This window comes from Glandiceps talaboti, chromosome 20 (genome assembly GCF_964340395.1).
Source record: "Glandiceps talaboti chromosome 20, keGlaTala1.1, whole genome shotgun sequence".
Taxonomy (NCBI): Eukaryota; Metazoa; Hemichordata; class Enteropneusta; family Spengelidae; genus Glandiceps; species Glandiceps talaboti.
The window spans coordinates 2,405,731-2,420,006 of NC_135568.1; the positions used below are offsets into that span (position 1 = coordinate 2,405,731).

At 36.1% G+C, this 14,276-nt stretch overlaps 1 protein-coding gene across 4 annotated transcripts in view; it reads left to right on the forward strand.

Moving 5' to 3' along the window:
• The window catches only part of LOC144450695 (uncharacterized), a 62,193-nt gene that overhangs the window by 10,264 nt on the left and 37,653 nt on the right, over positions 1–14,276 (forward strand). For 3 of the 4 annotated variants that reach the window (XM_078141354.1, XM_078141357.1, XM_078141356.1), the window contains exons 3-11: positions 995–1,033; positions 3,162–3,339; positions 3,858–4,040; positions 4,287–4,576; positions 8,474–8,585; positions 9,156–9,350; positions 10,114–10,239; positions 10,777–10,914; positions 11,394–11,537. In XM_078141354.1, the coding sequence (XP_077997480.1) occupies positions 995–1,033; positions 3,162–3,339; positions 3,858–4,040; positions 4,287–4,576; positions 8,474–8,585; positions 9,156–9,350; positions 10,114–10,239; positions 10,777–10,914; positions 11,394–11,537 (1,405 nt within the window). The remainder of the gene's footprint in view (positions 1–994; positions 1,034–3,161; positions 3,340–3,857; positions 4,041–4,286; positions 4,577–8,473; positions 8,586–9,155; positions 9,351–10,113; positions 10,240–10,776; positions 10,915–11,393; positions 11,538–14,276) is intronic. The other variant, XM_078141355.1, reaches the window with a different exon arrangement.

Sequence of the window (14,276 nt, forward strand, 5' to 3'; positions counted from 1 at the left end):
AACAAAACAATATTTTGTGACTGCTACAGGGTCTTCTTGAAAAAAAAAAGAAAGAAAAAATATGACTGCCTAATGTGTAAAAATTGAAACATTATAAAATCAAATATTGATCAAGAATCAAATCTTTATACAATCTTAAAAGTTGGGCTTCAGTTACAGACTATGCATGTCATACTTAACAAATTATTTGCAGTTTTCTAATTATATCTGTCACTGTGTAAAACAAAAGTTTACCTGTCTGTTCTTGTATGTACACATCATACTCTGTCCATAATGTGTCACTACATGATCTTTTACATTGTGGTGGATTCATACATGTTGCCGTTAGTTACCATCAGTGTAGTCTGCAAGGTACATCGTATTGGGGCGCCCTCACACATTGGTCAACCCCTCTCATGGTTAGTTTCGGTTACCCAGCCTCTTGCCTCTGGGTGCTCTGCCTACGAGACCACCCCCAAATGAGAGTCTGGGGAAACAAGATTTCAACTATCCCACGCAGGAAGTAGCTTCTAGAGCAGTGCATCATGGGGAGTATGTACTTCATGTCCAACATTGTAGGCTGAACGATTTGGGTACCTTCACTACAGACTATCACTTCTCAAACGACTGACATATATTAATTACAACAAACAGGTCTCGTAGGCCCATTTTTAATGACTTGGAAGAAATGTACTGTGTGACTTCCATCCCAGGGTAGTTGAAACATGGTTTTCCCAGACTCTTGTCTGTGTGGTCTCAAAGAAGAGCCCCAGCGGTGTGAGTCTGGGTAACCGAGACTATCTCATGGTTGGTGAGGGCGGAGTGATACAACATATCTTACAGTGTACCATCAATGTTTCCTCTTTCAAAATGTTATTTTGTTGTCAGTAATTAACATAATTTATTTGTTCAAGTTGTGATTGTCTTCTAGTATAGTCATCATTATTTACATATAATTTGTTTGTTTGTTTGTTTGTTGTCTCATCGTTGTTTCTTTATGTCTTAATTGATTTAGCAAGAACGAAATGCAAAGGTCATTTTCCTCCCAAAAGGGGTGAGTTGTGCATGTAGCCATTGTGTATATGCAAAATGACCCTTAGCACAATGGCATTGCACCACGCTAAGTTCAACACACCATTAAACTTCATGCATGCTTCCGCATTCACCAGCGTTGTTCTGTTTTATTTTGCAACTAATGCTAACTGTATATAGCATACAGTGCAAAGCAGTTGATGCACCCTAGAAATGAAGGCTAAGTCCTTGTCTTAACAGTTGGAAAATAAACAAGTTTTACCCCATTGCACATAGATATATTTCTCATCAATATTCATGTATTGATGTACGTGTACACTCATCTAAAAAGTGTTACACAGAAATTAGGTATGCCACATGATTTTTGCTCTTGAAACTGAAGTAAATTTATTTTTTTTAAATCCATGCATTCTTGATTACTCAACACTTTATAATTATGGCAGCATGTTCATAGTTTGCTGTTTGTACGTGCTTGTGAAAGATTACACATTTTTGCTGCCCTATGGAAGTGGATGATGGAATAAAAATTCAAAGTTTGGCGACCATGCCTTCTAGAGTTTGATCAGTGAATGATGTTTTTTGGTTTTCAAATTTGGTGGCCAGTTTGCCTGCAAGAGTTTGAATTACTGAAAGAAGATTTCAAATTGTGTGGCCATGTCGAAAGCTGCCCTCTAGAGTTTATTAAAGAATGAACATTTTTGAATTGAACAAATAAAGTGGCGAGCTATGTTTTCCAACTCCTTCATCATAAGAATAATATCTTCTAATATTTTACTGTTTGTGTATTTACTTCCAGAAGTCCACTGCTTGCATGAGATGACTACCATTCCCATTTTGTGAATGCATGGTTTGTTGATTTGAACTACAACCATGGAAAGCTTACTGTAGACAAGCTACAACACTGGCAACCTTACTGTGGAGTTTGCTCTGTAGATGTTTACACAGACATAGTCGTAGACAACTGTTATGTACACATAAACAAAGCAACTACATTCACATCATGATTGTTGATTGTAGCTAGGACCCAAAATGAGTATCTTTGATGTTAAACACACCACAGTACAATTACATCAGGTAGTAACTTTCATCCCGAAGATAACAATTGTTGATTGAATCCAGCTTCCCTTTGTGTTAACGGCTTCCATCATTCCAGTTGCTGTACATACCATGAATTTATTACATGATAAATGTTTTTCCCTGCTGACTAAACGTGATACTTACATATCACTGCCACCTTTGTGATCACCATTTACTATTGAAGGGGTGAAACTAACTGTCTGATGTAATACTGTGTACTGTAGTTAACATCGATGACATACCTTTTCAGAAGCTTGTTTTGAAGTGACGTTTGTCTGAATTACCCAGACATCATTAGCAAAATGATATTACACTATTTGATCATGTGACCTCCTAATGGAGTCACCTGACAGTAGATTATTGTAAATAGGTAAAGATTGAAAGCTATGTAGTTGCTTTGAAACTAGATGATTTCAAGAAAGGTAACTTTATTACTATTAAAAAAAGCACACATTTCTAGTCTACTTTCAATGATAATAAACTCAACAGAGTGTTTTTTTTTTACAATCATCGATACAACTGGGTTTTCTTTGTGTTAATATATAAAGTTATCTACAGAGCAAAGTAAAACACTAAGCTTGCCAACCCTGTAAAGATGTATAGATAACAAAACTGAAACCACTGGTTAGGATTCGGTTGACATATATATCATTTGTTGATATTTATCCAATGAATGTTAATATTTACACTCACAGTTTCATTACTACAGATTTGCATCAACTTCTAATACCAACAATATTTTTACTGTTTTGTTACGTTTTGTTCAAGTTTATTTACAATTCAGTGGAAAAGTCTGCTTAAGTACAGAACTCATAAACTTCAGTAGCTTTTGTATTGAAATATTGCAGATGCATTATACATCTATGTATATGTGTAATATCACTCTCATTTGATATCATGTACAATGATGTCGATATTTTTAGCAGAAACGTGCTCACAAATTACAAGAAGGTGGATTCAGTTTATTGTCTATCATGTCAATGTCTACTGTAAGCTATTCATCGTAATACTATGTGGCTATAATGATGTACTTCTACATGTATGTATTTTGAAAAAACTATATATAATTTCAGAGTGGAGAGTCAGTTAGTGATACTGCACAAGGAGAAGCACTTTATTTCAACTTTCTCCGTCGTCAACGACAGTTACCAGAAATGCGACATGTGCGTCCAGGGTTCTCAGCTAAGAGATATATGTCTAACTGGTCTAGAAGTTGGGATGATAGTATGCTAAATACATTGAGAACAAAAGGTATGGACATAAAAACTACAGTCACTAACTTAGTAACTCACTGCAGTCTGGTCTAATACTGTAGATCAAAGATTGAAACTTTATGTGAAACCTTATGTGGGCATGGCATTTCACTCGCGAAACGGAATGTCTTTTGAATACATTTTTGCAGAGTATGTAAACCTAGCACAGTATTCAACAATTCTATCTGCTCCTGAACACTGCCCTCAGTGGCAAAACTGTACAATCTTTTGTTTTTCCAATAACTGACGTATTGCATAGTCCAGTGTAAGAATCCATAGATGTTAGTCTTTCTCCAATGTCTATGAAGAATCACTCATACAATGTAATTAATGAGTGCAAAAAATGAAAAGTACTTACCTGTAAATTGATAGGTGGGGTGGGAGGTGCGGAAGATATATTCAGAAAGTGTTTTCACTGTTTCAACATACAGCAAAAAGACAACTTCCGCAGTATGTCTGAAGTAGAATTTTATTGTTATATGTAATATTTTCAACTTTTTTATTTTCAATATATAGGTCATATATGGGACAAGAATCTGTTTCAACAGAACGCTATAGTACCACATTTGTATAGACGTATAAACGATGACCTATCACATATGCCTGCACCATACAGAATTAACAGACGGATGTTAATGTCACCTGGAAGTCTGGAAAGTTATGAGTTTTACAAAATACGACCTGACAGTGCTGATTCTGGTAAGTTACTTTCCAATCTTATTAAAATCTGATGTGGTAAAAGCGGCTAAATGTCTTTCTTTACCTCTATTTCTATCATTTTGTGTCGTTTGTTTTGTTTCAGGTGATTTCTGCCTTCACACACCTGACCCTGTGTATTAGAAAATTTTGTTTGAATCTCAAGGATCTTGGACTTATTTTGTTTTTGTCTCAACTCATCTCATCTTGTCGTTACGTTACTTTACCTTATTTCATTTCCACCATCAGGTCGTCAGTCAGAAGGTACTGCATCAGCAGGGAGAGATTCACGTGCTTCAGCACCGGGTGGATCCATCGCTGCGATTGCCCGTGATGAGGATGACAAAGCACATGCTGTGACATATGCAGACCTTGAAAAGGAACAGCAGCGTCAAGTCTTACAGAGATTACTTGTACAGAGTGCAATGCATCATCAACAACAAATATTAGAAGAAACTATGGCAAAGATACCCAGCAAGTCACCTCAGTCTGCTTCACAACCAAGTATCAAAGAAGTGGATATGGTACAGGCTATAGATGTAAGTACAAACTCAAAATACATCCAAATGAAAAAAATTGAAAAAACCCAGTTATTACAACATTTCACTTTACTACAATATTTGCCCATTGAAAAATCCACAAATCCCTTACTGGAACATTGTGTTGGCATATGAATACCATTGTACCAGTGATTACTAGCATCTGTACATATGCATGATACTAGTGGTATTTACTCTATAATGCAATACCTAAAACATTTGTTATCATATCCATATCACTTCCATTTAGTGAGTAACAGCGCCCTCACATTTGTGTAATAATTTGCCATATAGTGCCCAGGCACACTTGCCCAAATAAGGTCAGTTGTGCAAATTGTGGAACCACTATTTTCTCCAAAAAATAATGCGTTCTAATGTATTTGAATGCTCCATAGTGTATACGATACAAACTTTACGGATGAGATATAGGGTTTGTGGACCTCAGTAGTACGGCTTACAGGCCATCCCAAGGTCAGGTCCTAATGCCATATAAACTTGGTCCGTAAAACCCATATCTGGTCCATAAAGATTATTATCGAATAGTTGTAATTTGTATGCAAATGATATGCAAATGATATGCAAATGATATGCACATGATGGCATTCCTTGTACACGAAATCATGGGAACGTACAATTTTAAATGAAATTTGCTGGTTGGATAAAATGTAATGACAACAGAATTCCCATAAGGCATGACTGTCTGTGTGGATACTTCTATGTTATTAAAATCATGATTGCAGAGACACCACAAAAACTGACATGTTCAAATATCCTGCGTATACAGTGCTGGCAATCACAGGTTCTGTCACGCTATCACACTAGATAATTCTAACATTTACATCAGTTAACATGTCCTAGCAAATAAAGTGTATTAAAAGACATTTTTTTCCTTCAGCCACAACCTTCGTAACATTATGGTTGCCATGGCAATAACTACACTCATACTTTTGCTATGTACTTTTCTACATTTATTTCCAACATTTTATTATACTTTCTGCTTCCTGTTCCCATAGCAACCAACTCCTAGTCCTACTGATGCATTTTTTGAATCAGAATATATGTATGATGCAAAGGTACAAGTATAGTGTTCATTAGACATAGTTGTGATGTCACACAGTGGTTTGTTTTGACTTGGATGCCATGATAGTAGCCCTAATCATTTGTATGTTTTATTGCAAATGACGCGTTATTAGCCGTCTAAAGTCACTGGGTTTGTGACTCGACTAAACTAGTTTCACTAGTTCAGGCAAGTCACTGATCCAATGATATAGACTGGCTACATCACTACGTTTTCTCCCTGGAAAAGTTAGTGGTTTTTTTACTTGATGGGTTTAGGCATGACAGTACCCTGAGTGACATAACAGTTGTACATTACAAATGACACATTATTAGCCTGTAAAAGTCACTGGATCTGAGACTCAACTACATTTGTTTCACTAGACCAGAAACCAGTTCAGGCAAGTCACATATGTAGTGCTGTCAGACAACTGTTCTTCACATCTTATTTCTAATCCTATTTTAACACAAGCCTTTCTAAATTGTCAGTATACATGAAGTGTCACGACATTATTTCATCAGAATCCCTAATTTTGAAACCACTTTGTGGAGAACACCTACCATAGTTTCCAGTATGTATGCATGGTTTGTGCATGATTTTCACTGTACTGTATGCTGTGTGTGAAAACAAATTGATAAGATATGGGGAAATTTAACTGTTATGAAATCAAAGTCCTTGCAAATATTTTTTATAACATTAATATCTTTCTATGCATACCAGTCTCAATCTTGAATCATGAAAGATATTATTAGTTCACAAATACTGGTATATTAATTGGTACTTGTGAAATATAGTTTAACATCAAAAGGGTACAACAGTAGACATACAACTTTTAGATATGGGGTTCTTTATACATTTGCATAGATACGCCATGTCACAGCGCCCTCACCCATCCGTCTGCCCATCGCAGAGTACGCCAATGAGGGCAGCATGACATGACATATCTTATTGTCCAGTGGTTCTTAAGTTAAGTTTAAAGTGAAGGCAACAAAGTATGGCATCACCCATCAATATTGATATGTTCGTTACCCATCCAAACTTACTAGATTTATTCTTAACAATAGTCTGTATCTCTCTACTGCCTTCTATCAAACTACAGGAATCTGGTATTGACACTATGCATCCTTCGCAAGTCACAGTAAGTTACTTTGTCCTGTGTCTCCATGACAACTGCAGTTCTTCATCCTTATTGCAATGGTTACTGAATCATTATCTTTGATATAGTTACACAAAGGTGTCCCCTCACCTACCTCTATGTAGATAGCAAGGCTTTTCCTCACTGCCATCGATATAGAGGCCTTCCATCACTGTCCTCCATACAGAGGGACTCCCTCACTACCCTCAATAAAGGCCTTCCCTCTCTGCTCTCCATTCAGGGGCATTCCCTCACTGCCTTCCATACAGAGGCTTTCCCCCACTACCCTCCGTACAGAGGCTTTCCCTCTCTGCCCTCTATACAGAGGTCTTCCCTCACTGCCCTCCATATTTTCCTTTAGAGCGATTGATTGGTATATTTGATCACAAATGAAATAATATTTGTAGAATGTAATTCATGTACAATGTGCTATAAATATAGTGTTAAATATCAGACAGTGTGTGAGCTTACATAAAAAGCACACTACAGACTAAAAAAATTGATCAAGTTCTTTCCACTTCGTGATTTCTTGCTTCATTTTCCTTGTGATGGTCCAGGACTACTGCATTTCTCATGACAATGATTCTGTCTCTGATGCTCAAATCAGTGAAGGGAATGTAAATGAAGTAAGTGTATTTATTATAGCACAAATCACCGGCTATGAAAGAAAAGTAATCTACTGATAGCTGATATCCAGATTACACAGATGCACTTCCCAAAACCTGCATGTATCACACTGTAGTGTATGATTGGCTGTATGAGTTCCCAAATATGGCATGCTGGGACCTATGCACTTTCTGATAGGTTATATGTGTTCCCAAATATGGAATTGTGGGATTCTTGTTATCCATCACACTTTCGGATTGGCTATATGAGTCTCCAAATATGGAATGCTGAGACTTATGTTATCCATCACACTTTCTGATTGGCTATATGAGTCTCCAAATGTGGAATGCTGGGACTTATGTTATCCATCACACTTTCTGATTGGCCATATGAGTTCCCAAATATGGAATGCTGGGAATTATGTTATCCATCACACTTTCTGATTGGCTATATGAGTTCCCAAATATTGAATGCTGGGACTTATGTTATCCATCACACTTTCTGATTGGCTATATGAGTCTCCAAATATGGAATGCTGGGACTTATGTTATCCATCACACTTTCTGATTGGCTATATGAGTCTCCAAATATGGAATGCTGGGACTTATGTTATCCATCGCACTTTCTGATTGGCTATATGAGTCTCCAAATATGGAATGCTGGGACTTATGTTATCCTTCACACTTTATGATTGGCTATATGAGTCTCCAAATATGGAATGCTGGGACTTATGTTATCCATCACACTATCTGATTGGCTATATGTGTCTCCAAATATGGAATGCTGGGACTTATGTTATCCATCACACTTTCTGATTGGCTATATGAGTCTCCAATTATGGAATGCTGAGACTTATGTTATCCATCACACTTTCTGATTGGCTATATGAGTTCCCAAATATGGAATGCTGGGACTTATGTTATCCATCACACTTTCTGATTGGCTATATAAGTCTCCAAATATGGAATGCTGGGACTTATGTTATCCATAACAATTTCTGATTGGCTATATGAGTTTCTCTTTTTGAAATGTGATGGAAAGTGTTTTAATACTATAATCAGAATCTTAGATTAATAATTTTGACATGTTTTATTTCCAGGATTTGGTGAAAGCTAATTCAACTAATTTGGTAGTAAGTGGTGAAGATGGTGTGTATTCAGAAAAAGACGTGAAGACACATTACAAAAGTGTTGTACACAGAGAAAAGCATTGTAAGTACAGGGTTTGAAACTATCTAAATAAAAATAATGTACTTTAAAATCAGAAAAGCAGTAAATATGGAAAGAGCAGATAACAGACTGGCAGACACTAAATTAGCATCATACTGCTAACTGGTCACTTCAAACAAGTGAAGGCAGAAACAAGAATGTATTAATTTAGTAAAAAAAGTTACATCAGGATCAAAATGATGACCTCTCAAACTCGTGACAGAAAATCATAGCATTGTAAACTTACAACAACAATTTTTGATCGTGAATGGAGGTATTGTGTTTATTTGACCTCATAACAAAAGTGTCATATGAAGAAGTGATGGGTTTTAGCCCCAAACCTGTATATATTATGGGTGTCTAACATGCTCTTCAGATTGTCAAGAGAGGGCGCTATATGCATTCCTTCATGCTTTAGTCTGTTGTACATATACCAAAAGTATGAAATATATGTATCTATTATTTACTAAGCTCTTTGACATTAATCTGTGACTGAAAAACTGAAAAGTGCCTTCTTGTACAATTATGATTTGGGCTTCCATGTAGACTAAATAAATGTCTTTGTTTTTCTAGTCGGTTCGTCAGTGATTCCTACTCTACCTCCAATACCAAGTACAAGGCAAATGCAGAGGAATCAAACTTCAGACGGTAGAGGAGATGGACTGCAAACTGGTTTACCTCTCATTACAATGGAACCTCCTACACCACAACAAACCTTTATTAGACAGACCCCTCAGTCTAGTCAAAATATAACCGAGTCCTGGACAAGTAAGTGGTTATATTACAAGATCTGTACTAGTTTTGTTACTATTTGTTATTATACTCTTATTTCCTGGCTATGAGGGCACTAGTAGACATCTATTACCCCGAGGGCTGTTATGTAGCAACTATTTCTTGAGGCTGAAAGCTGATGTAGATAGTTACCACATAACAGCATGAGGAGTAATATGAAATCTGATTGTGCCTGAATACGGTCACGAAATAAGTGTTTTATAAACGTTACATTCTCAGTCTCATTCTTTCCACAGTCAAAGCAAATCACAGGTAGAAATCCTGTGCCACACTGTAATGGTGCCCTAGGGAAAATAAAAAAGAAATATTGTCCTCTGTATGCAAATTGAGGTCACTATGGGTCAATAGTCCATACCACATGACACAGTCTAAGCCAATCACTGAAGGCTGTATGAAAATGATGCATTATAATGTTTCTTATTGCGAAATTTTAATTTTTTTAAAAACCATTTCAGTTACTGTCACTACTAAGGACTTGGACTTGTTTTAGATCCTTGTATGATGTCCAACCTTCAGAAGGGGAAACGTATTCCATTCTAACCTCACATTTAGAACTGCAGGGGTGAAAAGTGGTCTTTGAGAACCTTTTATGATAAACTTGTCTGACATATTTGTATACAGCATAATATGGTAAACATGTTGCCATGGATACATGTCTGACATATTTGTATACAGCACAATAGGGTAAACATGTTGCCATGGATACATGTCTGATATACATATGTCTTCTTATCTACAGCATCCTCAGAAGCTGACCCCTGGCATACCAACATTGATGAAGAGGAAATCTTGAAACAAACAGACCGGTCTAGTAAATCTACAACTCTGAAGAAATCATCCTCTAAACAAAGCATACTTAGCATAGGTAATGTAACACACTCTGTCATTATCCAGATATGAAGCTCTACACCCCCCCCCCCCCCACCCCACCCCATCATCCACATCTTTACAGGGCCCACCCATCATCCAGAACTTTACAAGCCCCCATTGCATCCATTCTCATCACCCACAACTTTGCAGGCCTCTGCCCTTCATCCCATCACCTGCAACATGTAAGCCCCATTCCCACATCTTTGCAGGCCCCACCCATCATCCAGAACTTTACTTTGCAGGCCCCTGCCCTTCATCCCATCACCCACAACATGTAAACCCATCCCATCATCTCCCCACAACTTTGTAATTGCCCCTGCCGCTCACTCCATCATCCACAACTTTGCAAGGCCCCAGATGTCTCCATCACCCACAAGAACCAAATCTTGAGAGAATTTGTAGGTTTGAAAAGTAGACCAAGTCACTAGTTTCCAAAAAAGAAAGTTCTTTATTACCAGTAATTGCTAAAAATGTTTCAAACTTTAACTTGTAGGAAACATTTTTTAAAAAATGTTAAAATTTTGACTTGTAGGAAGTGGACCCATAATAGCTGGTGGATCACATCTACAAAGTAGTACTGAGAGTCTAGGTGACTCAGTTAGTGTACACAGTGCTATGAAAGGAAACAGTCTTAGAAGTTATAGAACTAACAAGAAATCATCTAAACGAGGTGAGTAGTCAATGGAAATGAACGATTCAAAGTTACTTGATCATCTGTGTGCCCTCAAAATGAAAAACAAAACATTGTGTCATAGGTCACACAGAGAAATGAAATTCTTCACATATACAAAGAGTATGAATACAAAGGGATTGTAGTAAATGTGATGTCATCACCAGAAATGTTCCCATAAATCCTCAAAATGGCCGAACACATGTCAAGTGCAGAAGGGCTTTTTTTACAAGATTTCTAAGTTGAGTAATTTTAATGTGCTATTTTATCACACAAAATTGTATGTAAGTTGATAGCAGTAATCAATACAAGTGTACTAAAAACAGAAATAAGTCTGACTGGACTTTTCCTTTAAGTTGATAGCAGTAATCAATACAAGTGTACTAAAGCCAGAAATAAGTCTGGCTGGACTTTTCCTTTAACATTGACATTGTCATTAACACAATAATTATATATATATACCATTGTCATTGAATTAGGTACAGGCAGTGAAGTGAGTGGTGGTACAGGTAGTGTTGTCTTTGGACCTGATGGTGAAGTTATCAGCGTTGGGGGCGCTGTAGGAGTTGAGAAGGAATCTGCCGCTTCCTATGACATTAGTGCTGTTATTGATGCAAATAGAGGTAATGTATAAGATAAACATTAAAACATAATCACTGCATGCATTTTCAAGTTCAAATTTATTTCGACTGAAAATTTGAAAATGTGATAATAATTTTCTTCTTTTTTTTACTGTTTTGTCACTTCGTTCATTTGTTAGAGTGATCACCTGTCTTTTGCATACTCATTTGCATACAGCTATCAACACCTGGGATGCATGGCTGAACCAATAAAATATTGTTGTTATGAGAATTAAGCATGTCCAGTGAACAGCTTTGCCAGCAACGTCATATTTTGCTGTATTTTAAAACTCAAAGAACCATTAAAATTGGTTCATTTTCAATTTCTCCTACCCTTCACTTTCATACATTGATATAAATACAAGGATTTATTATTTGAAAACTTACAAATATATATAAATCACTAAATTCAAATATTTATTCAAAATACTGAAACCTCAAAATCTGCATGCAGTTTTGCTTCACTGAGACATATCTAATGTGAGTTTGAGTCTCAGTGTGTATGTACACTTGCATGTCTGTGTATGTGTCCACCTGTTTGTCTTTGTCCGTGTCTGTCTGTGTCAAGTGTAAAAAGTGTCACCTATCAACTCAATTCATTGCTTTTATTGCCTGGAATAGAGACATCCAGTAAAACTAAAGTAGTTCACTTTGCTGAACTAGTGACCCTTCAAGAAGAGGAGGAGGAGGAATATGAAGATAACGAAAATGAAGAAGGTAGTTGGTGTGAGCCAACCCTCTACCCCTCCCCTCCCTTCCAGTCTGAAATCTCTTCCTTTGCAATCCAGGATCTCAGTTTGTACCATATGGTGTACACAAACATATTCCTCTGTTGTGTTGAGGAACTATGACACAACAAATAGATTGAACTATATTATAGGGTTACTTATCATCTGTCTGTCTGTCTGCCTGTCTGTCTGTCTGTATGTATGTATGTATGTATGTATGTATGTATGTATGTATGTATGTATGTATGTATGTATGTATGTATGTATGTATGTATGTATGTATGTATGTATGTATGTATGTATGTATGTATGTATGTATGTCTGTTTGTGTTTGTGTGTGTGTGTGTGTATGTATGTGTGTGTGTATGTATGTATGTATGTATGTATGTATGTATGTATGTATGTATGTATGTATGTATGTATGTATGTATGTATGTATGTATGTATGAATGAATGTATGAATGAATGTATGTATATATGTGTATGTGTGTGTATATGTGTGTGTGTGTGTGTGTGTGTGTGTCTGTCTGTCTGTCTGTCTGTCTGTCTGTCTGTGCAAGCATGCAATGTACATACGTATATATGTATGTATGTTAGGAGTAATGCAGGAATTCTTTCCATGTGTTTCCATGTTTTTTCAAGTAAAATAAGTGTTCTACTCAGGAAATCATAGTATTTTCATTCTCAGAAGCCAGAGCACATATTTCTTGTGAAGCAACGAAATAAGTAGTTCTGGTGTCTTCTATTGTACTGTTCATGATTTTATAGAAATTATAAATATCCATGAGCAATGACATCATGACAATCCGACCAATCGCTTAGTGGGTACTTTTTGGACAGTGCCATAAAGAGACCTGGGGTTTATGATGTTGAGAATTTCTCCCATAGATATACTTCTGATCACTATGTGTATTATTTGGTGAAAAAATTGACTTTTTAAGTCCAAATTGGAAAAATCATGAAGCTTCTTTTTCCCTGTAAATATAGTATAGGTAATTATATTTGTATAATAGGGTTAAAAAAATTGAGTTTTCAAATCCAACATTTGTTTGTATCATTTTTGCTTCCGTGGACTGATCTAGACAATAATGACGAACCTCAAAAGAAGAAAGTTACTTTGGCAGATCCCTTGGTTTATGGTTACTATGGTAACAGTTTACCAACATTCTATACATTATATATAGTATTATTGATTCCAATTTATGCATGGTGCATGTATTTATCAACGATAGAGTTTTAGAAAAAGTTATTATTTACATTTATTTATATTGCCTAGAATCAAAAGAATGAAAGTTTGATGGATAAACCTTTTAGAGGAAGAGCGCCCTCTCAGGTCAAATCTTTCTGTAGAAAAATACTCGTGTGCAAGAAAAGAGTGTTCAGAATTTGGAACAGACGTCATTGGCTCTGGTGTCTATGTTGATTCTAGGCAAATATGGCACATATATGTATTTCATAAACTGAAATTGCTGGCATGTTAATTTGATTGCATTTATATCATACAAATTATAATAATTGATGGTTTCTATGACAACATTTATCATCTTTCAAGCCCCAGTAGTTGTTTTTGGGTCGCTGAAAAATATACAAAACGTTTCTATTAGAAATGTTACAATCCTTTGGATAAGTTGAATACACAAGTATGTCAACACTGATGTAAACTTTTATCAACAAATTTGTAATTAGAATTCTAGGTAATCATATATTCTTCAATATTAAAGTACGTCAATATTGATAAGTTGAAAACGAGAATACAGTTTTGACAAAACATAGTTCTCGTTTCAACTACTGGGGTTCTTATCAGTGGTTTAATTTACACATAGATGTATTTCATCACCTAGTATATCACAGATTGATATATAAAGTATCTGTACCATATAATGATATATCTTAGATTGTTGTAATGTTTGTTGCATGATACAAACATAACCACCCTTTGACCTTCGACCTTTGCACCTTGAAAAGAAATCTACATTTTGAAATGTACATTGTTTATATTTAATCCTTTGTGTTG